This window comes from Syngnathus acus, chromosome 21 (assembly GCF_901709675.1).
Source record: "Syngnathus acus chromosome 21, fSynAcu1.2, whole genome shotgun sequence".
Classification (NCBI taxonomy): Eukaryota; Metazoa; Chordata; class Actinopteri; order Syngnathiformes; family Syngnathidae; genus Syngnathus; species Syngnathus acus.
This window is the reverse complement of record NC_051105.1, coordinates 11,021,913-11,045,244: the sequence shown is the minus strand read 5'-3', so window position 1 is coordinate 11,045,244 and position 23,332 is coordinate 11,021,913. Positions and strand designations below refer to the sequence as shown.

At 44.5% G+C, this 23,332-nt stretch overlaps 3 protein-coding genes across 20 annotated transcripts in view; all 3 read left to right on the top strand.

Moving 5' to 3' along the window:
• The window catches only part of LOC119114972 (plakophilin-4-like), a 31,541-nt gene extending 27,869 nt beyond the window's left edge, over positions 1–3,672 (top strand). For all 4 annotated transcript variants that reach the window (XM_037239029.1, XM_037239028.1, XM_037239030.1 and 1 more), the window contains 8 exons: positions 54–227; positions 407–557; positions 803–995; positions 1,072–1,156; positions 1,251–1,368; positions 1,445–1,570; positions 2,046–2,110; positions 2,308–3,672. In XM_037239029.1, the coding sequence (XP_037094924.1) occupies positions 54–227; positions 407–557; positions 803–995; positions 1,072–1,156; positions 1,251–1,368; positions 1,445–1,570; positions 2,046–2,110; positions 2,308–2,553 (1,158 nt within the window). In that variant the 3' untranslated portion in view covers positions 2,554–3,672. The remainder of the gene's footprint in view (positions 1–53; positions 228–406; positions 558–802; positions 996–1,071; positions 1,157–1,250; positions 1,369–1,444; positions 1,571–2,045; positions 2,111–2,307) is intronic.
• A 329-nt stretch (positions 3,673–4,001) lies between these two features.
• Positions 4,002–5,430, top strand: dap1b (death associated protein 1b). 2 transcript variants are annotated; one of them, XM_037239115.1, is made up of 4 exons: positions 4,002–4,155; positions 4,670–4,769; positions 4,964–5,015; positions 5,120–5,430. In XM_037239115.1, exons 1-4 carry the CDS (start codon positions 4,086–4,088, stop codon positions 5,234–5,236), a joined length of 339 nt encoding a protein of 112 aa, XP_037095010.1. In that variant the 5' UTR covers positions 4,002–4,085; the 3' UTR covers positions 5,237–5,430. The 2 variants fall into 2 exon arrangements, with proteins under 2 accessions (XP_037095010.1, XP_037095008.1); XM_037239113.1 differs by having other exon boundaries at positions 4,952–5,015.
• A 772-nt stretch (positions 5,431–6,202) lies between these two features.
• tanc1b (tetratricopeptide repeat, ankyrin repeat and coiled-coil containing 1b) overlaps positions 6,203–23,332 on the top strand; it is a 52,305-nt gene continuing 35,175 nt past the window's right edge. For 13 of the 14 annotated variants that reach the window (XM_037280967.1, XM_037280966.1, XM_037280965.1 and 10 more), the window contains exons 1-3: positions 6,203–6,355; positions 11,677–11,766; positions 21,247–21,447. In XM_037280967.1, coding sequence (XP_037136862.1) covers positions 11,709–11,766; positions 21,247–21,447 — 259 coding nt within the window. In that variant the 5' untranslated portion in view covers positions 6,203–6,355; positions 11,677–11,708. Of the gene's footprint in view, positions 6,356–6,429; positions 6,534–11,676; positions 11,767–21,246; positions 21,448–23,332 lie in introns of those variants that run through there. The other variant, XM_037280964.1, reaches the window with a different exon arrangement.

Below are 23,332 nucleotides of genomic sequence, written 5' to 3'. Positions count from 1 at the left end.
TCAAGTTCAATCTCAAATTTGCGAGTGCCATATACGCCGCTTTTGTTTTTCAGTGGGACGGTGTGGGACCAATCCCGGGCTTCTCCAAGCCCCCCGCGGGTGCCGAGATGCTTTGGCACCCCGCCGTGGTGAAGCCCTACTTGACACTACTCGCCGAGAGCTCCAATCCTTCCACACTAGAGGGCGCCGCTGGGTCGCTTCAGAACCTGTCGGCGGGCAACTGGAAGGTATCTATGGCAGGATATACATAAGCACATTTTTCAAATCACGACTGTTTTTAATGTCCTGTCAATCCATGCAAAATCAATAATAATAACAATAATCTCCAACACTCAAAGTTCACTGCATGTCAGAACTTCAACAAATTAATTTTCATCTTTGCTATTTTGCCGTTGTCCCTCCCCAGTTTGCAGCGTACATCCGGGCTGCAGTGCGTAAGGAGAAAGGCCTGCCCATCCTCGTGGAGCTGCTGCGAATGGACAACGACCGGGTGGTGTGTTCGGTGGCCACCGCGCTCAGAAACATGGCGCTGGATGTCCGCAACAAAGAGCTCATCGGTAAGGGGCTCACCTTGTCAGTTTTTTTTCCATCACTCTACCACTAGAGGGAGCCAATGTTGCACACTTTGAGAACCACTGAAAAACTTCCTCATGAAACGAACCCCAAAGTCATCCATGAACCAAGTAGTTGAATTAACGATGATGTATATGAAGTGACATAATTTGCATCTGCCTGCCATCCCGAGCATAAGGCCCCGTCACAACGTGTTAACTCCACGTCTCGCTCCCTCCCTCCCGCTCAGGGAAATACGCCATGAGGGACCTAGTGAACCGCCTGCCCGGAGGAAACACCACCTTGCTGTCGGACGAGACGGTGGCGGCCATCTGCTGCACCCTGCACGAGGTCACCAGCAGGAACATGGAGAACGCCAAGGCCTTAGCCGACACGGGCGGCGTCGAGAAGCTGGTCAACATCACCAAGGGCAGAGGGGACAGGTACGTACGCCAAGCCAAGCTTACTCTAATATAACTATATAGTTTATGAATGTTGGGGTTCTTTTGTGAGTTGCAGGTTTTCTCTGAAGGTGGTCAAGGCAGCTGCTCAGGTCCTGAACACGTTGTGGCAGTACAGAGATCTACGTGCCATCTATAAGAAAGTAAGGACGTGTCATTCATAATCAATTAAGGATGGGCAAGTACCGATACTGACCAAACAAACGTCAAATATCCGGCCTCTGTATTCCCCAATAGGACGGATGGACCCAAAACCATTTCCTCACACCGGTATCCACACTTGAGCGGGACCGGTTCAAGTCGCAGCCCGCCCTCCACACCAACAGTATTCAGATGTCCCCCCTCAACCATCCTGGTAGGCGTTTTTTCTTTTAGACACGGAGCTCAACGTTGCCCTCATGTCTCTCTCTCTCTTCTTCCTCCACTCGTAGCCGCCAGTGCCATGTCGTCTCCTGCCATTCGCGACCACACCTTGAGAGATTACCAGAGAGCACAGTCAACTATGCAGTTTTATAACTATCAAGTAGACAACGCTATTCACAAAAACCAATACACAGGTAAGGTACCATACATTCAGCTTGTTCCAAAATGGCTGAATTCATTCCGCTTTAGCTTCTTGAAGCTTGACTCACATCTGGCTCCCTTACAGTCCAGCATGCAGCACCTGAGAGCCCAACAGGCCCAAAGTGGACTCGCTAGTCTGTACCAGACCACACAATAGTGTTATTATTGCCAAGGGGGGGGGAGTGCACTGTACGCCAGCCGAGAGCTCTTGCCAGCCCGCATTTGCTGGCAGGAGAGTGGGAGGGCAGAATAAACAAAAACAAGAAAAAAGAGAGCACTGGTGGAAATGGGAGTTTGTGGATTCCAGTGGCGAGACGGCGTGCCAACGCCAGTCCCGATCCCCGAGGCCTGTGTAAACAAGTGGAAAGCAGCAGCCCGGCCGGCCGGCTGTTGCTCTCCCCTCCGTGGGGACGGGCATTCCATTTTCGCAGATTTGAATTGTTGAAATGTTTTGTACTTTGATTGCAGGGTCTGGAAAGCCGTTGTCGTATTACTACCCGTCGCCCACGCGGGAGGAGCCCAGAAGAACACAGGTGAGACCAAAAACATGCAGGTCCATTATGTTCTCTACAATACAGAGCTCAGCATATCATATTTATGCAAACAGAGAATTTTTAATTAATTTTGGAATTCTTTTGTCAATATATTATTACTTTTTAAAAAAAAAAAAGTAGTTTATTTCCTTTTTTAATTTTTAAAAATAAAATTCCTGTGTGTGTCTTGCACTCAGCCTTATTACTACACCGACGAGCCCAGCAGGAGGACCTACGACCCGTACAGGATGTACGTGCAGCATCCGCACGGCTACGACGACGCCTACGTGGACGAGATCATGGCGTACGCGCCCCCCGTGGACTATGGCGGCCAGCATCACACGCTCAAGGCTGCCAACAACTACGTGGACATTTACGCCAGCACGCGGAGGCCCTCTTACCGGGCCGAGCAGTACCCCGGATCCCCAGACTCGTGGGTCTGAAACTCAACCATGAACTTGGCTTTAAAAAAAAACAAAGAGACTTCGTGTGAATGTGTGTGCATACAGTGGGTATGAAAAGTCTACACACCCCTGTTTGAATGCTACTGTAGGTGTTGTGATAAAGTGACAACTTGTTTCAAAACGTTTTTCCACCATTAATGAGAGCTTGTACAACTCAAAGGAAAAAAAAAAAAAACATTTCCACATTACAAAAACCTGGCAGTAGGACAGGGGTGTGTAGACTTTTGAAACCCATTGAACGTAGAGGAGCAACAGCAGAGGGAATCATGGAATGTGTGTCAGTAGAAGGGAATTAGTTAAAGTAGTTGAGAGGGGTACACACACAACGATTTTTAATATCGTAAATAGGGATGTTTCATACCACCTTTATTCAAACCGGTACCAGTATGCATTTTTGACTACTTACCAATACCGATACCGAGTACAGACACCACTAGTACTAATAACTTTAATCAACACAATGACAAATAATTTTAATCAAATGTCTCTGTGATGCACACAATGATTTACAAATTAATCAAACAGCAGCACCAATTACTGGCAAGGAAGACTTACTCATCATTTTCTTTCGCTTAAAGCATCTGTGGCTGGTATCGGCATCCTTCTCGAATCGTATGTGTGTACCCCATTTTAGAGACAAATAAAAAAATCACGTGGGGAACAAAACTGGACATGAATGACAGTCCAGCTTTGTTTTAGATTTTAGATTTTTTTTTTTTACATCTTGTCGTAGCGCAGCGAGGGCGTGAGTCATGTGATGCAAGGATCTGGGAAAGAGTCAAGATGGAGGTTGTTTATGTATGTGCCGAAGCCAACATGGTGGTGGGGGGGCGGGCGGTCAACGAGTGTACGAAAGGATGAAAGTGTTAGCTGTACTTACTGTTGTAACAATGTTGTGTTTTCTTGTAAATACAGTACACGTGGCCTGGTTTACACTCATCTGCACTGCTATACAAATCATGAACTTGTGCCATTATAAATCTCTAGAGATATATTATATATATATATATATATGAATATGAAGAAAGTATGTGGAGACAACAGTGGCATACGTACATAATGAAAACATGATAATAAAAAGGACAATTTTGTTTTTTACACTCTGGCCATTTTTTTATTTGAGTATATTTACAATCATCCTGCGAAAATATACTTCCATTTTATCAAATTAATAAACATCAACAAAAAACCAACAGCACCTTTAGAAAGATGATAATCAGTTTATTGAATAATATTTCTCACTATTGTTCATAATGCGACCTGTCAATCAAGAAAGCACGATTGTCGGCTGTCAACCGATTCCTTGGGTGTACCTTATACAGTGTCCAGTGAGTTTGACAGTTTAGAAGTGCATTTCTTCCCCCGGAAGTGCACAAGTATTACTCGCAAGATGTCACGTTTCAGGGCAGCAGCGAGGTGGGCTTGGCTTTGGGCGTGACGTTAGCTGTGGTTTATCGTATAAAAAGTGAAGCGAGCAGCTTGAAGGGGAAGTTTTGAACATTTGTTAAAAGATGGTACAACAAGGCAGTAAAAGTGGCGGAAAAGACGGTCGTCTGCTTAAAGCTGGACACCCTCCCGCTGGTTGGTATTTTTTTGCATGCACTTTAGGTCTCCGAATTTAGATCGTTTTGGTCGCCTCGCAACTCCTTTCGACGTACTGAACCTGTATTGTTACAAAATTGCCTTCATGGGCGCGTTATGTGGTCTATGTGAATGTAGTGTTACCCCGCTTGCATCTTTTCTATTCTTTTCAAATGAGCTTCAAGTTTACCCAATAGTTTTAGGCAAGATCGTGTTTTATTTTTTGCACGTTTAGTCTAAAGCAATAGTTCAAATTGTTTTTTTTTTTTTTGCATGTTCAATAGTGAAATTTAAAAGTTTTCGGAGTGATGTCTACGAGTGTGGTTTTTTATTTTTAGTTTTTTTACGTGGGTGAGTTGGGTTATGATTTAGTTGAACAAAGTGTCTGGCAAATCGAAGTTGTGCACGCGTGTGACGTCACTACAAAAACAAACAAGACGGTAATGGCCATTACGTACAAAAATTAAATGTTCTCACTTTCTCCCAAATGTATTATATATTGTATTCTCACCAGTGAAGGCTGGAGGCAAGCGAGTAGCCAAGAAAGGCTTGGAAGAGGCCAGCAGCAACCATGGGACTCCGGAAAAGGAGACCAAGAGGCTTGACAAACCCAGGTAGGTATGCTTGCACAAAACGAATAAATTCGGAAAAAAATGTATGAACATTCCGAGTACTAATTAATAGTTTATATAACAGTGTTGAACCAACTGACTTTTTTATGACCAGCTTTCGGGGTTGCTTGGCAGCTGGTGCACCAAACTGTGGTCAGTGAGGTTTTTTGTTTTTGTTGCCTCAGGCCTCTGCCCAGTGCCAACAAGATGCAAAAAGTGGGTCTTCTTCTGGCAGGAACTCTCGACAAGGTATCCCAAAAACATATTAATGTTTGATTTGTGGAAGATTGAATTTCCAACGGACGTGAATGCTTCATGCAATATTCTTACTTTTGTATTTTTAATCTTGTCAGTTGAGTCACGACTTTCCAGAAACGCCTGTGAGCGTAAGGCACAGTGGGGTGCGACCCGCTGTGGAAAAGCCCCACTCTCCTCGAACCTTCTGCATCCAGCAGCCTAGGAAGTTCTGAAGGATGCCTTTTATGCTTTGGAGGAAAAGAAAATATTCTCTTCAATTACTAAAAGTCTCACCTTTTTTCTTTTGTGGCTGTTTCATGTTTTTGTGTGTCAAATGAGGATTTTGATGTTCAAAATATATTCTTGTTTCAACATCTTTGTATTACTTGGCGTGTTAGACGTTCAATAAAAAAAATGGATTCTGAGATTGTTTTTGCAATACCTCACAATGACCGCTAGGTAGTAACAAATGACGACACTAATCTTGACGATTGTTTTTGTAGTACTTCACATTGACCGCTAGGTGTTGACAAATGACAACTATACAGAATTTTATCAGAGATGCCAAATTACATGTATTCACTGCACAATACCTATAAAGCTCCACTAGATAACATTATTTACTTAGAAGTTTGACTTTAATTTCGTTATGCTATTGATAAAAACATTGCACAATTATTTGATAATAACCCTGGAAGAAATTAATTGCTCTTAAGTTTTTCCAGAGCTGCATATTTGTGTATAACTGGGAAGTGAGATGGAAAATATATTTGTGTTTGATAAAACCCTCAAAGGTCAGGCAAGTAGCAAAAACATTTTCATCACAAGATGTCGCTATAGACTCATGTGGAGTCTAAATCAGTCACGGAGCTTGAATCACCTGTTCGTACCGGTCCTCGATTTACGATGAGTTCTGTTACAGAGACGACGTGACACAAATGTAATTAAATCCATCCCTACGCTAACGCAGTAGTCAAGTCATAGCCAAACCAAACATATTTATGAAAATATTTTCTCGGCCACAAAAGAATAATCGATTCATTGTGTGACGTTTGTTATCTCGAAATATTGTCGTAAACAAATGAATCTGCAACTTGTCATTGTTCAAGGGGAGGAGGCTGAGGATGATCCGGGGCAGCCCGCCCGCCGGCCGGCCGGCCGGGCCTTCAACGACAGATGACCTCATGCGAGGAAGGAGGAGGAGTCTATCTTCGGCAGAGTCTACCTTGGTGCTGGAACAAGTGGGAGCAGACTTTTTTTGTGTGTGTGGAGTTATTCTCAAGTACAGAGGGACGTTAGCTTTTCTTTTCCTTTTTTTTAATGAGGGAGAATACTCACCTAAAATTCAGCAGGTAAGACGTTTATTAGGTTTTGTGACGTAAATGTTAAAAATAGCGAGTAGGTACTGGAGGCGAAATGTTGGGGCATGCCCAGCGGAGGTGCCGTCACATCCACCGGGGACTGACAGCAACTTTGGGGGCTTTACGTCGAAAGTGATTTGACTTATTTTTGTCAAACTAATTGTCAAAGGTAACACGGTGGTTTTTGACAGAAATGTTATCTTTTACAGCTTGACATGAAGTCGGTTCGGGGAAAGTTGTCGGTCAGGTAGCGTCTCCATGAACACGCATGCAGGTCAAAGTGAATGAAGCTAATGTTAGCATGCTAAATGAGCTCTACAAGTTGCTCAAGTCCTTATTTATTTAGTTCTGTTTTACTAAGGAGTTTGTCGTTCATATGTGTGTCCTGAAATTAAGCGACACACGTATTACAAACACCTGATTTAAAACAAGCCACTCGTGTTTTACCTACATTATCAAATGTAACATTTTTAAATGTTTGCCATTCTGTTAAAGTGACAAAAAATAATACATTTAGATCAGTCAAGTATAGATAGATAGAGCTTTAGAATTTTTTGAAGCTGTAGCATGTTTGTCCATAATGAAATATATGTGGTACACATACAAACTGTTGATAAAAATAGTTTCCTAAATGCACTTATTAGTGACTAATATGGAAAGAAATATCTTTCAAATACAGCTTTTGAAACCCTTCATTAACTGTTTATTTTGATGTTAAATGCCACCCAGTGATTAGAAACCACAATGTAACTGACGCATTGCATTTAAGACTATTAAAACCAGTCTTGAATTTCCACACAGCGTCAGGCTGGCTCCCGGTTGACATGGAGATACTCAGTATTATGTTTCCACCAGCACCGTTTCGGTGCAATTTTACACTGATTAAGGAATTATTATAGTGCCCGCCTGATGCTTCTGCACTTACCACAAAGATGTGGTATTAGCACCAGGAGAGACTGAGTGCCTTCCAGTCTGAACATAGCCTGGTTCCCATGGTCCCCGGGGCCAGTTGGCCCCGAACAGAAGCTGGCACCAGAGTGGCATTGTTATGAACGAGGAAAGGGACTTTAGTGGATCGAGTGACCTGATTGACGGCACACACTGAGCTCTTCATAACGGTCAAGATGATGAAGAGGATGGGGAAAAGGTTCCCACAGAAGGTTTGTAGGACAGTAATATCCCAAAATGGGTTGTCGTTTTCAAATTCAAGCAAAACACATGGCAGGTTTAATTCTTTCCAGTTTACGGTCGAAAAACAATTGGAGGATGCCCGGTGGGATACACTCGAGTCTTTCAGATGTTACTTATTTTAGGTGTTCTCTTTTTGTTTCCTGTGTTGATTGGCTGTCGACCAGTCCAGGGTGTAACCTGCTTCTTGCCCAGAGTCAGGTGGCCTTAGAAAAACAAAAAGACCTATCATATCTTTCGGCTTATTTGGCTCCGACCTTACGAGCAAAGACGTAGAATGACGTTCCCTCTGAGATCAGCACGAGCGTGTGACGCGGTAGATGCAAACACTATGTGGAGGAATGGAGCAGCGCAGTGTGAAATTGCATAGCCTCAGCGTGCGCATATTTGTGGTAAAAAAGAAACTGGAGAACAATACGCGGGAATGCGAGTCTGTAAGCTCAGATGTTGGACTGCTTGCACTCAATTTGACACGTCTCGTAAAAGCCTCCTGACTAGTTTTTCTTTTGGTACTTAAGTGAATGCTGAAGTCATTAGGAAGGCAGATATGTCAGTAACGTGTTGGACTTGCAAAAAAAAAGCAGTTTTTTTTTTTCCCCCTCTAGGGAAACGTTATGTAACTTGTAAAGGCAACTTGTTAATATTTCACTCTTCATCAAATACGAGGCTTCCCCAAAGGCAAACGTTGAGCTGAGTCTAGAAAGCAGTTTCCCCATGACTTTTTTTTAATAGTTTTGGACTCCCCGTGTTCATTAGCACATAAATCGCTCGGTGAGTTGTTAATAGAGGGATGGCCAGATAATTAGCGTCACTTAATAAGTGAGATTCCCACGAGGTCTGAAGAGCCGTGTCGTTCTCGCCGGAGGATTTGTGAGTTATTTGACGTGGGAAAAACTGCCTCACCACCTTCCATTATCCTTAAATATACGTTACACGAAAATCCCGCCTTCATGTTGGTGATTGCCCATGGCTGTCTTCGTTTGGATGTGCTGCATGAAATATGATTTTGATGTGGAAAAACAAAGTAGAATGTCTTGTCCTGTCTGTTTTAATTTCAGGTTTAAGGAACGTGAGATGTAAGTTTAAATACGGAGAAGCCTTTAAAATATGCCTTGACACTTTGGAGGCTAACCGTCCTGGGACTGGAAGAAATTGCCTTTCGCACGCTGTCGCGTCGTCACCGACAGGCATAAATTGACGCATCAATCACGTCGAGGACAGCGATTGGTGTTGCCGTACGATTCTAATTTGCCCCAGTAGACGGTGTTCCTTAACTGCTTTGGAATTCTGGCAAAATAGTGCTTTGTTTTTGGGTGGCATGTGAATGTTTGGGCTCCATGTTGTTGCAGACACTTGAGATTTTTACCGGAATGTGTCGCTCGCTACTACGACGTAGTCATTGGTTGGCACATTTGTGTACTTTTACGTCCAACGTTCTTCTTTGTCTTGTTCCTGGCGGAAAAGACGTCAGCTGTCTTGAAGAAGGTAGCTTCTTTCCGTTACAATCGCATCACCGCCCACGCGGCAAAAATGCGAGGACTTTAATGGGCTCCTTCCGCACTTCGATCTTTTTGTTCTCGGATTTTCACGCTTGGTGTGTCAAAATCAATTTGGGCCTTGGAAAAAAAAAAAATTGGGTCACTCACAAACAGCCTCAGGGTGGAATTGATCCAGTTGCAGGAAAAGCAACAAGTGGCAAGTTTAGCGCCTTTCTGCTTTTCAGATCTGCTAAAATAGTGATAAGGATTTCATAACTGATAAAAGGCTGCCTTTATTTATCTCGTGTTTGCTATTAAATTGTCGTGAGGGCACGTTGACCCGTGCTTGTGCAAGTAATGGCCCGAGAACAAGCACAACGGTTTTATGATGTTTGAGCTGAGGGAAGAAAGAACACTCCGATACCAAGCCCCGATACTGCTAATGCCTTTGATGAAAATAAGATCAAAATCATTCTCATAGCAAGTGGAACATTCTTGGGTGGTTGTAGAGCTGAGGAAGTTGGAAGGCGGGGCTGGGAAGGATGCACTTGAGCCCAGACCGGTAGACGCGTGACATAAAAATGTCTGCCCTTTGTTCTTTGCCTTCCTTTCACTCCGGCGTGAATAGCCGACAATGGCCCACATCAAGACGGAGGTGTCCTTCATACCTGCTCTTCCTCCGTTCGTGTTCCTTAACGGGCCATCGTTCACGCTCGGCCGCAGCACCCGAGTTCGGGCCCGCCCTTTTTCCGGCGCTCTTCAAAGAAGTCCCGAGCTTCCCACAGGCGCAACTCGTAGCGGTTGCCGGAGTGCCCCGGCGCAGGTTTCTGATCCGCGACCTCACCGTGCCCCTTAGCGTGACGCTCTAGCATCGTCCCCGTGCCAGCAAACTATTGGGAATAGAACCTACAATTACACATGAAAGCGCTATTATTAATTTTAGCAGCGGAATTGGCATTTGAGTTTTTATTTCGGCCGGGAGTGGCTGCAAAGTTTTACTGCCGAACCTGTTTTTTTTTTCGATGCGGTTGGGTCACACCGATCATTTGTCAATATCCATTTGTTGTTTATTGTTGGGTCAAAAAGTACGTGACTCGCTCAGTAGCTGAATAATGAGACAGAAAAAAAAATCTGTCTTTAAAAGATAATATCAGTCTTACTTTACTGCTGCATGACTCACGTGCAGCAAACCAGCTCTGGAAAAAAATAATCGCCCACCAACATCGCTAAGCACAACAACTGCATTCAATGTCATGCTGATCGTAGTTTTCATTAATCATTTATTTTTTTATCTCTTCCTACGCCGGTCTATCAAAACGTGTGTGATGGGTCGCACGCCGCTGCTCTGGCCTCGTTAAACACCGGCTATGACGACAGCGGCAAACTTAAATGTAATTACTCGTGCACTCCTACTTGGCCATTAAGAAAGCCGTGTGAGAACACACGGGGTGAAAAACATTACGTCGAGGTTGATCTGAGCTTTGGTTCGTTCGCTGTCGTCCCTAACAGGGTGAAGCAGGTTTGTACACGATGCGCTTCCTCGCCAGAGGCATTTGAGATCAGCAATCGTGTGTGTGTGTGTGTGTGTGTCTGTGTCTGTGTGTGTATAGCGGTGAGCTCTGATAACTTCTCAAAGCGAGACGGCCCCATTAACCGCACGTCACGGCGGCATTGTGCAGGTGTCGTTCCTTTCTTCTTCACAATCGGCAGCGGATTTGAACTCCATCAAGACAGCGGTGACCCGATATCAAACTCACGTGATAGCCTGAGGCGCAGCCCCGGTTTCCTATTTCGACACTTTTGAAGGCAACGTTCCCAGCGAGCTGCAGTTTGTCGCTTTGGTAAACTTGCAAACTCTAACGAAGTGTCTCCTCGAGATGCGAGTCGCATTTGAACCGTGGAACTTTACTGTTGCCGTTGGTAACAGAACGTAAGACTTATTTGTACAAGCCCTCTAAAATCTTTCTTCAAATTGAACTTGGCCTGACCAGATCTGGGTCAACCCTCCGTGTCCCTGAGCAGACCAAGACAGAAAAAAAAAAAAAACCCTTGGATAGCAAGGCTCTCCCACAGCAACCGTAAGCCGTCCGTCTGTCCATCTGTCCGCAGCTGAGAATGCCTTTTGTGTTTAGTTTGTGAAAAGCGAGACCTTATTTGGACGGTGGCGTAGCTCGCCGCTACCGTTCCAGCTTCTGAATGGTCAAGCATTTATTTACTGTTGTCTGGACTCTTACTCACGCTTAGGTAAACAAGCACATAATGGCCGCACCTTGCTACGTCGCTCGCTGGCTGGTGAGTAACCGGTGAACGCAATCTCAAACGGCCAAGTTTAGTCACACAGCGTCAATTACACGTGGAATTCGGGGCATTTCAGAGTTTTCCTTCCTCAGCGAGATAACACCACGAGTTTTTTTTTTTTTTTCTTCTGGAGACGTGCTGAAGCATTCTTTCCGTGTACTCTTGCACCGGTGGTGACCTGCACAATTAGGAATGCTGTGGGAAAATGACCAGGCTGGCAATTTGTATTATTTTGGGGGTTTTTTTTGGGAGGGAGGGCAGCACAATAATCTTGAAAGTGAAGAAATCCTGCGTCAGGTTTGCTGAATTATGAAATTTCACGTTTTTGTCTTTTTCTTTTTCATCAAGGTCTCAACAGGGAAGATTCCAGGAGTGTTGCCATGTTCAAGGCGGTTCTAAAGAAGAACAGAGACGGCAAAGCAAGCAGGAAGGATTCAGGTACGTGGAAGATGTGAAGATGGGCATCGTGATCTTCTCAAAACATTTGATACCTGATCTTTGTACCCGCTTAAACTCATTTCAAACCTGCCCCTTATTAGTAAATAGCATAAAAGTGACTTTCCCAGCCAAGTGACCCAATCAGCGATTTTATAAGTTCAGCAAAATGAAAGTAAAAACGATTTTTTGCTCCATTAGCTCTTGTGAGCCACACCGGGCCTCTTAAGTGTGTTATGAATTGGAATCCAAGCAGCCTGTGACACTTTAATCTTTTCATCAATTCACTTTGCTTTATACCGAACAGTGAGGCGGACACAGTATTCCCGCCGAGAAGGAACCCTATAAAAAGACGTCTCAGTTTTTTTGGCAACTCTTCCGAAATGCGTCAATTCAACAAACAGAAGTGTCATTTTCCTTCGAGTCCAAATGAGTCACAATCTTCCCGCGCTTGTCTCGATGTTCTCGTGTGACCATTTTTGCTCCGACTGCATTTTGCGTGCCGGCGCTTGCATCACGACGCGGGCGTCTTTCACCACCAGCCTGCCGTGTACAAAAGATACAACGAGCGTTCCACCGCCGCTGTTTTACCCCTCGACGCTTAATACCAAGCTTGATTTATCATCGCACGCGGTATCTAATTGCAGCATGCGCTTACACACTCCAAGCGCGAGAACGACAGCGGAGTTTTACGGCTTCTTCATTCTTCCAGTTGGGGATCATCCGTCATGTCCCGCCGACCCACCCTGTCACCCTTTCTCATGGCGGGACAATAAAAGCAGGCGACTCGGTCCTCTTGGTTGTTTAGGGCTCTCAAGACAGATGAGAGGCCTCCGGTGGCCTTACGTGAAGGCGCCTTACGTGAAGGCACCAATCGCGACGCTTGCTTCTATTCTTACATTTGGAGCAGGTCACTTCCTGTACAACGGCTAGTCAGTAAAACCTGATCCTGAAGGTTGTCCTGATCAAATATGGTCTTTCGGATATTTTATTTGCCCATTAAGTTTAGAAGGGATCGGAAGAATAACGGCGATACAAGAGCGACCCCCCGACATGGCGGCGGCGATTGAGTGGAGACAACTTAAAAGCAGTCAAGGAAAGTCGGTTCCCATGCCAGATAGCAGCGCAGTCATTAGGCTTCCTTTGGGATCGCCACATTGCCAATACCACAAAAACACAGCGAGCTAATTTGGTCTCTCTTAGAATCCTCCTCCCATCTCTCCTTGGCCTCTCGATTCCCTTCTAAGTACGTTTTTTTTTTTTTTTTTTTAGTGTGCCATGGTGGAAGTGGGATGCTGGTTTGTTGGGGCCTGTTGCCTTTGATGGAAACATGCACCAAGAAGGGATTTGTTTCAGGAAATATTTAGGGCTTGATGTCTATTTATAGTTGGAATCTTATTAACTCATTCACTGCCATTGACGAGAATAGACGAGATGCTAAATGAGTTATCCCAGCTTTCTGACCAAATCGTTAACTTTGCATAGAATGTAAATTTTTTTCCAAGGCGTGATTTGACTTTCCATTTGCATTTCGACTGCATCAGGTGTAAATCTAAAACTGGGGGGGGGTCAGCTGGACGACCAAAGTCTGTCATCCCGTACATATGTGCGAGAGGTGGCAGATCACAGCGGACGTTTCAGCCCCCTGCTGTGGTTTCAGATAACCGCCGGCACACTTTCAACTGTTTTGCACATTTAAAGTGACATAATCACATAAGTCAACAGATGTAAGAGACAATTAAAATGTCCTTTTTGATGACACTTTTTGCGGCAGCGGGGTGGCTTTTCTCTTCTCACAAGGCTGCACAAATTGCAGCCGGGGCCGCCTCGCTTTCATCATCCCGCACCGTCCAAGACGGCAGGGGGTGACTTTTCTACTTAAGCCCAAAATTTAATGAGGGCCAAGTGAGGATAAGCAGAGCGAGACAAGAATGTGAAATTAGCTTGCTGCTTTTAATGACTTTTTATGTCTTGTAATGTCATTTTTAATGGGGCCGGTGACTGATTTGGAACAACCTCGCCTACATTTTCCAAAGAAGGTGAAAGATGAAGGGAATATTTATAAGCGAGATAAGCAAGTCCCCTTGAATGTGCATGTAATGAGTGTGTGAGTGTGTGAGTGTGTGAGTGTGTGAGTGTGTGAGTGTGTGAGTGTGTGAGTGTGTGAGTGAGAGGAGCCCATTAAGCACCGCAGCGACGTGTTGCCTCAGCTGTGACTGGTACTTGTGCTGTCTCAACAGTTTCTCGGGTGTTTTGACACGAAACAGTGACTTGTTGCAAAAATCTCCGACTCATTTGCTAACTAAGCCGGACTTTCATTTGGAGCTTTATACTTTCGAGGGCATTCACACAGTAATAAAAAATGAATGAAAATGAAAATAACCAGCTGACCATCCACGCAGAAGGTCCTTTTGAGCAGTTTGAGGACCTCCCTGCTTTTTTCCCCAAACACAGGCCAAGCTCTGCGTAGGTTCCGCTAATGCTACAGCTCCTGTATAGACATTGTGTGATTTAAAAAAAGAAACACGGTTCCGAACAAAGTCCGCCCGCCGCTTCCAGCGTCGGCTTGCCCTCGAGAGCCTGTTCTGTCTCCGCGAACAGCTGGGTGGTAGCCTCTCTTCAAGCCATATCTACCACAGCCATTTTAAGACACACTCCCTCCTTGTCCTGTGGTTTCTAAAAAGGGATTTCAGAAAAACTCCCTCAAAGTCATCTTCACTTTATTTGGAAACTAGCAGCTCAGCAGGTGGACGAAGGAGTAGGCTGCTCTTTTCTTGATGTTCTTGCTAGATGAGGCATTATTTAGTTGAGGAAGTATCAAAAGTTCGTCACCTTCGCCCCGAGGCACGAAGAAGAGGTGTCATAAACGCTTGCATGGCATCCTGCCAACCGCATCGTTTGTCATACTCGCAGGACATAAATTGTCATCCTGGTAGCACACGTGCTCAGGCCAGAACTCATCAAGGTGCAGACAAATCATTTCGCAGCTACAAAATTGTCCACGTTGTCTGCATTACTCATAAACATTGACTTTTATTGACTTTAGTGTCAACTTCCCCCCCCTCTAAAATGTGTGAAATGGCGCTCAGGCTCATGTTTGCTTTTTTTTTTTTTTTTTTTTGGTCCCAAGTCATGTTTGACTAGATTTTCATCTCCAGACTGTTAAGGTAAGTCTTTAATATGGCGTAGAAAAGAATGCAAAGGATTTTACAAAGAGGACCATTGAGTGCGAAGCAGGCTAGCAAGCCAGCAGGCAACGATTTAGCAGGGCGTAGCTCAAACCACATTTTTTGGTTACACACACATTCATACATAAACTCACATACATGAACACACCCACAAACCTCAGGTGTATCCACATTAGACACGCCCTGTCTCTCCTTTTTGAAAAGCAAAATAAGGGAAGTCGGTGATCCCGGCCGACCAGTCTCGCTATTTTCCGTTTGACTCGCTTACAGCAAACATTCGGGCCTCGTATGGTTACAGATTGAGGATTAACTAAGGCATCTCGCATTTGCGGTGAATTGGAAGGACCAGCTACTCTCTTCCAAAAGCTAAATTTGGTTCGTAAGACACTGGGCGTTGCGTTCCCTCGTGACCCTGTGACCCGCTCGTGGGAACATGGCAAAGGACAAGAAGCCAAACAAATACAAGGGTCTCATTTGAAGCGAGGGGTTATGTCATCCACGACACACCAGTCGGAATCCCGTCCCCTCCTTAACACCTACTTGTCGGTAGTCATGACCAACGTTTTGTTACATCAAAGAGAAGGCACAACATTTATCAGTTTGCATGCCTCGTTTTTTGCGATAGCGGCGGTCACGGCGGTTCATCGGGTCTGCAGGACACAAGCCTTTCTAATTACACCGTGACCTGCTTTGGCAGACACATTCCTTCTGTCTGATCTTGCGTTTATTTCCTTCATACCGTCAAGATTTTTTTGGACCGTCTCACTAAGAACTCCAATGTTTATGCTTTGTTGGTTCCTATTGTTTTTTTGGAGTGTCTTTGGAGAGGTCTGACTTTGGGCAGGGGGGGGACTTTCCCGTCTTTCAGCATATCTGAGCTTTTTGTAAGTGTGTCTGCAGATGAATGTCTTGCTATGCATGGCTCAGGAGGATTTGAGGCAGGTTGAACTCGTGACCTCGGATGCTTTTGTGCCCAGCCGCAAAGGGAGAAGGGTTAGTGTCGATTGCAAAGAGGCGGAGTTTGGATAGAGTCCGCTCACATCTTAATGTTTACATCTACTGCGTCCCAACAGTAATTGTCATTGAACAGAAAGGTCAAGCTTTTACAATTTCAATGTGAGAGATTTGTATAGCCGCTGCTGGGTTCAGGGTAATCTGATTTTTAAACTATCATTTCACCAATGTGCGAATTGAATTCAAATGACCCCGTGGGGTGATCAAGCTAGTTACGATTGACACCAAACGTTCTCCGTGAGTTATGTTTTGTGAATGGTGGGTGCAAGGCTGCAGTTTTTACCATGGTCCTTGTTTGTTTATGGGATTTGGCTGCTGGGGTGGACAGCTTTATAGACACGTCCATTCAGGGTTGCTGAAGCGGCCGTTGCCCGGCAGCGAGTGGCGTTCTCATGACCTCACCTGGCCCTGAAGAAAGGAGATCCGCCTCCAGATCTGTGCTAATGGCAATCAAAAGCGCCTCTTACACGATAGCAACATGAACTCCAGTCAGGTTGTAATTTGCCAAGAAGTAGATTGCAGTCTTCAGAATCCAAATGGGATGTGTCACTGGTGGTTCCAAATGAAGATTTGTTTTAACTAGATTGTTGTGTAAAGACATTCTGACCCAAGTTTGAAGGGAATGTGTGAAAGTCTTGGAATGCCTCATTGACAGATCCCAGGACCTCCTGGCAATGCTGACGTTTAGGTTACTCTGTGTAAGTTACAATGGCATGTTCTGTTTGGAGGTGGGCTCACTCCTTTGCCTCCTGCGTGGTTTTTCTGCTGTGGAAATGATGGTGTTGAAGTAAACCACGTGCCAGACTAAGCACAGATTGGACCTCACACAGAATGCCGCGGACATGACAGCAATGTTGGCTGTCTGGAAGGGGATTAATCCAATTTACATTGTGTTCTATAGGAAGTATTGTTTTACTTTTTGTACAAGTCAGTGTGACTTCTTATATCTTTGCTAACAGCAGTTCTTGAACTTTTCTGGCAAACCTCATACTCTCAATAAAGTGAGCTCCTTCTCGCCTTAGGTGATTGAAAATGAGAAGATTTGGATCAGTTCTCATCTTCGTTTAATTCATTCAACTTGAGTGCTCTGCCATCATCCATCTTCTGTTCCTTTCAAGTACAAGTCACTTTCTTCCCATGGCCATTGAGACTGATGTTTTATGAGGAGATATGGGAAATGTCACAGCGAAACCCCCTCCTCCCCCTTCTCCTCATCTACGCCTTCTCTCCAACCCCCCCCCTCAGCCCACCCCACCGCACCGCCCTCCCCGTCCTCCCCTGAGGCCAGGAGGAAAGGCATTCCTGAGCACAGGCCACTTCAGAGCTGCGGAACAGAGCCGCTCAGTCTTTTTGTTTTGATCTGAAGCAGTCTGCCGTCATGCGTGTCATTCCTATGTAGCATTAGCTCCCCTTAAAGGAGCAATATTACTTGTATTCTTTCGGCAAATCAAAGGCATACGGCCAAGATGAGCATTTTACGGCTTCGGGAAGAGTTCACACACTGCCTGTTGTGTTTTTCCAAGGACCACCGGCATCGATGAGTTCCGAGACGGTTGAATAGAATTTAATAGTGGTGTTGTAAATTTATGGATTCGTTATACAAATATAGGCTAAGACTAAAGTACAAGGGCACAAAAATGAGAGAAACTGTCTTTGAAACACTGCGCTAGTTATTTCAAGTGATCTTAAAGCACATATTGAAGTCTTTTAATTAGACAGATTAACATCTCATTAACCCGCCCGTCATTAGAGACTTTCACTGAAGACCCTCCCCCAATTTCTCGCCCCTCCCGACCGGTTCTGTCATCCCACTGTTGATGGTAGTGTGTTAAACCATGACAGCTTTTGTCAGCGTGTCACCGGGCTCTCGGAAGTACACAGGGAAAGCCGCATTGGCGCTCAGTCCAGCGGGGGGAATCGTGCTTTGTTTTGTCCCCTGAAAGAATTTGCATTCATTAGAGCCTTTTATTCATTTTCTTCTTTTTACTGTATAATGAACTTGCACTGCAATCTAAAATCATCAACAGGGACAGTGAGTTGCTCCTCTTCGCCACTCTCGTGGTTTTGCAAGCAGCGTGTGTTCCTCCAAAAAATGACGTCCTTTTTCGGTGCCATCACAAAAGTGCCATTTACGTTCGCCAAGGGCACCAACGCAACCCCAAACCGAGACAGAAGCCATTTTCTGCACTTGTTGGTCCTTTTTTTATCTTTGGTCACTGTTCATTTCCCCCATAAAAAAAAAAAAGACATTTGACCGCGGTAAATGTTTCCACTGTGCGTTGGTCCATCATTGCCTCCGGACACAGTTTACTTAAGGCCTTGAGCAAAGTTTTTACTGGCGTGCGTTAATGCAGCTAAATATTGTGGCGCTTGACAGCAGTTTTCAAAGTAACCCAAAACCCTTGTGGTTCTATCAGCTTAAGATGACTGCCGGTTGTTAACGCAGTGTTGTGTCAGGGATCAGAGATTGCAGATGCTCTTGTGGCCTTCATACATTTTTTGATTTGAGGAACAACATTCTTAACGATGCAGTACGGTGGCAACGTAAAGATCCTTGGCCCGTCGTTAGTCGGAAATTACAAGGCCTCTCCTGAACGCCGCTTCGGAATCAAAAGCACATTTCGACGAGTCATTAATCTTTACGATTCAAGCGGAGGATCACGTTGCTAGTTCACAGCAGATTTCAATGCAGAGAAAGAACAAGACTTTTGAAATCTAGATCACCGACAGAATGCGATGACTAGCGAGACGAAGTGCTAAATTAGACTCTCACCTAAAGACCCTGTTGAGTTCTAGAGTGCCTCGTTGTTTTTTCAGTCCACCTCAACAACCAGCATGTGGACCGGGACTGGCCACTTTAGAGTGCCTCGTTGTCAAATTATGAGTCAGAGCATTAGTTGAAGTACGGACTTAGATTGACCTGCTATTTTTTACTTTTTTAATCTTATTTTGTAAATGAGTGTCTTTAAAAAAAACTTTTTCGTATGGCTTGTGCATGTCCTAGTGGGCTTTGGCCATCTACTTTGATGAGAAGTAATGAGCATGCATGGCACTATAATCATTTTTGCTCGGTCTTAGGGCAACAGTGTGTAATTAGAAAGGCTTGATTTCCTGCACCGCAAAAGGGCCTAAAATTGAAGGCTTTTCCCCGAGCAGGGTTTAGGAAAGTCCCCGAAATAGCTCTGGTGAGTTTCCGTCCTTGTGTCTCACTGCGTATAGTATCGGTCAGATGGCGGTGCTGTCGCCGTGACATACTGCAGCCCGTTGGCCGGCCGGCACTCGCATGATCTGCTTTTATGTGGCACCCCTTGTTTTCAGAGCCATCCACCCAAATTACAACTTTGTGTTAATCTCTTTTGCATGCGACATGACTAAAAACGTGTTTCAACCTAAGTCAACTGAAAGTCTGTTAGCGTAATGCTAACCCATAATGCAAAACACGATAGGCGGGCTAACGAAACTAGCATTGGTGCTGCGGTGTTATATGCCTTTAAGGAACTAATACGTGAACACCAGCGGTGCAGCAACACAGAAAAATTTACAACATTCACAGGCGTATATTTTTTATCCACTGTGACTAAATAACAATTGCGACTTTGTCATTTATTTGTTTCAGTATGTGGGATACTGCCCCCTGGTGGACATAGCACACACACATAACAGAAGGAATACCGTATTTTCCGGACTATAAGGCGCACCTAAAAACCTAAAATTTTCTCAAAAGCCAACAGTGCGCCTTATAGTCCGGTGCGCCTTATATATGGACCAAATTCCTAAATTTAAACTGGCCCGAACAATTGTGTCATGAAATCAATCATAAGTGGCCCGCTGAAGACTATGAATCATGAATCAAAAAGACTATGGATCATTATTTTGTGATTATAAAGTCATTTGTTGCGTCTGAAGTTGAAATAAAAAAGATAAAATGGAGAATGATTTGATTAGGATTAAAAATCTGACACGATGCATTAATGGTGCGCCTTATATAAGGACAAAGTTTTAAAATGGGCCATTCATTGAAGGTGCGCCTTATTATTTACTTAAATTATCTAATTCTTGGGCTGGATCGGACTTTCTATTAATCCTACACCTCAAGGCACTGCTCTTGTTCATTCCCCTGTTGTGTGGTTTTCATATATGAACGCATTTGGGGTTCACAGGTCAGGGTGGCAGCAGCAGTTCCTGGCCTTGGCTAAAACACCTTTGGGACATTCACAGGTTTTTCTGGATGTCAGAGGCCACGCAGAGGTGTCACTGCAAGCCTTCCGCTTCCTGTGTCTGGCATTCATCTTTGTTTAGGAGCCCTTTAAAAAACACAGGACAGCTTTGTGTCTCCTTTCTTGTGGCGGGAGCCTGCACAAAATGGCTCTCTGTTTCTCATTAGCCCGGCAACACCACTTGTCCCCCGAGGGGAGGAGCGGGGATGCTAAAAGATGTTTGCGACTTGTAGTTGAGACTGCAGACATCATTGCACGTCGACCCAAGCTACTCTGTGCCGCAAAGTCATTGTCATTACTGCGGTTTACCGCGCTAGGCGTGCTGATGTGTTATTAGCTAGGGATTACATGCTATCTTGAGGTCGCTCATTCTCCATATTAATTGTAGCCATGATGAGTGTGCAACTTTGGCAGCAGACAAACAGTTGATTACCGTGCTCACTGCCTGGCTGGCTCCATCCTCAAAATGGTCTTTCCATGCAGGACTGTATTTTACAAAGTCTGGTTTTTACATCCTGGGTTTGGATTCCTGAGCAGAGTCGGGTAAAATCATTAGCCCGTTTGGAGGTCAAGTAAATCATCTGTGCAAGAGAATTTATGTCAAGTTCTTTACTTGGGTTCTGTTAAACATGAAATGAAAATAAAGGTTTTCAATTTTGATTCAGTATTTTGACGCACCTCCACCTGTGTCGTATTCAAAATAATACTTCCGGCATAATACATTTTACAACGTGTCAGGAAACTCTTAAGAGGACGTTGGGATTGAATTGTGGGAAGAACGAATCCCATTCCTGATCCGAGCGCTACCTCGTACCGTCTGAAGTGGACTGTACCACTTGGTGGAAAGTGGAAACAAGGCTTTACATTCCTGGCATTCAAGCTTCAGACTCAACATGGAAGCAAAAACAAGCGGTCAGGAATCTCTGAGTTGTGTAAAGGTCACGAATTTTTACTGAGGCCTACAAAATCATTGTGGAGCCATATTTCATATAATACCACTAAAAACACATTGTCGAACTGGACCAAATCTCTAATATTGCACAACTTTGGTTTTCCCCGAACAGGAGATGTTCACAATGCCCAAAGACGATTCTCACCTGAAGGAAACCTCCTGCCCGCAGGCCTCGGCAGCAGCCACCCAAATGTTCCAGATGATGTTTTCAGACTAAGCCTGGCCAAGGGAGCGTCCATGTCTCTACCCTCCTCGCCTCTTCTTCCACGACATTCCTTCATGTTGCCTTTACGGCCCAGCAAAAGATCTCCAGGTATGTTTTTCTTGCCGTCCTTTTACAACTCATTCCAGTTTTTTGCTAGTTTCTGAAAAGGCCAACGTTTACAAGCCGGCTCATCCCTCCTTTAAATCAGCTCCGTATGTTTACATTTCGCCGGCTGGCAAGAAGATGTGCGTCTCTCTTTGTCCGCCATGACGAAGAATCATCTTGTCAGCAGCTGTGCGGGCGTTCAAAGCCACCGGGGCTACCTTTGGAGCTGAACTTGTACCAACCTGAGGCTTTACTGTCGCGGAAATCTTGACAAAGAGGATCAAAATCCTTTAAGTGGTCAACTTACATGTGGTGCTCATCTGTGCCGCTTTCTGGCTTTTGTTTATTCCGGCTCAAACTTTGATCTACTCTCAAGAAGTGCGGAGTTAACTGACAGATACTATCCACTACGGCTTTATCTTATCTCTTAGGAGTTTGTTTGAGTCCAGATGGGCATGTTCAGGTTTGTGCTAGCATAGATTTGTGATAATAAAGCCAACTGTGGCACGACCAAATTCACATACTGAACCGCAGAAAGGCGTAAAGCGCCTTCCGGGCAGGAAAAGGGCGATCACTGCCCACTCGGGAGGGTCGTACGAAAATAAAAACCCCGCACAAATTAGTGATGTTGTGGAGGCCTGTCAAGGAAATAAGGGGGATGGTCTATGGATGCGGTTCTACTATCTTTACAGCTACCTGTGAAAACCCACAGGGGAGAGTTCCCACCTCCAGTTAATAAACACATCTTGCAGGAAATGTCGCAACTCGGCGACGAAAACATTGTCTGCATGCTGTGATTGTCTTCCTTCGGGGTTTGATGACACAAGGCCATTTTAAAAAAAAATAGAAACAGTCTTGTTTTGGGAAGCCTTGAGATAAGAGTGACACAACTTTCTCGAAATGCGAGCATTTGGCAATTGTTTTTTATTTTTTTATTTTGTTTGAACTATCAAAAAAAAACGTGCTAATGCTAACACATATTGGGAAACACCATAGACAGGCTAAGAAGTAGCATGTACAGTATAGCAAAACTCAAGTCATGCATTCTTTATCCTCAGCGAGGAATGACAAAATCACACAACAGGATATTCAAATAGCATTATGTTCCTTTACAAAGTGACATCGCCAACTAAGCATTCTAATGCATTCAAATTAAAGGCGTGCACCGTTTCTTGTGTCACGCAAGCTCAACCATGTCAAATGTGCTCGGTAACAAGCCACTGCCTATTTCAGTCACCCCACATTTCGAAACTACACTTTTTTTCTCTCCGTGTGTAATTCGCAAGCTCGTGTTAACGACATTTTGAAGTCTGAATTCATCAAAGGAGCGTCTACATGCTGCTCGCAGATGTGGATTGCCAACTCATTCCAAGAGATAATGTCTGGGGAGTTGTTTTACTTGTATGCAGAGGAATTTAAAAAAAAAAAAAAAAAAAAAAAGGTCATTGATCTGCTCACTGTTGTGTACATTTAAACTTCATAGTCAACGCAAGAGCTCCGGTGAGTGAAATTAGTTCAACCGAGAACCGAGCGTTGGACTTTAAGTAGGAGCTTGATGGATGCCTGAGCTGAAAAGGCCCGGTGGCGCTGGCCGCCATCGCTTTGATCAGCTAAGCCATGAAACACACAAGTGTGCCATGTGTTGACCGGCACCTTTTGGTTCTTTGGGATTAATAGTTTACAAGCCTTTGAAAAAAAGCCGAGGAAGGACGTTTTGTTGTAAAGAGTCAATGACCCACGTGCAGGTAATAGATCACTTATGGAAAAGCGTTGTGGTGAACTTGTGGCAATGTAATTGGTGACTTTGTAAATTAGCTGCAGAGTTGCTTGTTGAGACATTTATCAGTCAATCTTCCTACTGGTGTTTCCTGTTTTTGACATTCATGTC

Excerpts from the sequence above, each read along its gene's own strand:
- dap1b (XM_037239113.1), top strand. The coding sequence starts at position 4,086 with ATGGTACAACAAGGCAGTAAAAGTGGCGGAAAAGACGGTCGTCTGCTT. Across the intron at positions 4,770-4,951 it reads AAGAGGCTTGACAAACCCAG|GCCTCTGCCCAGTGCCAACA; the intron begins GTAGGTATGCTT and ends TTGTTGCCTCAG. Across the intron at positions 5,016-5,119 it reads TGGCAGGAACTCTCGACAAG|TTGAGTCACGACTTTCCAGA; the intron begins GTATCCCAAAAA and ends TAATCTTGTCAG.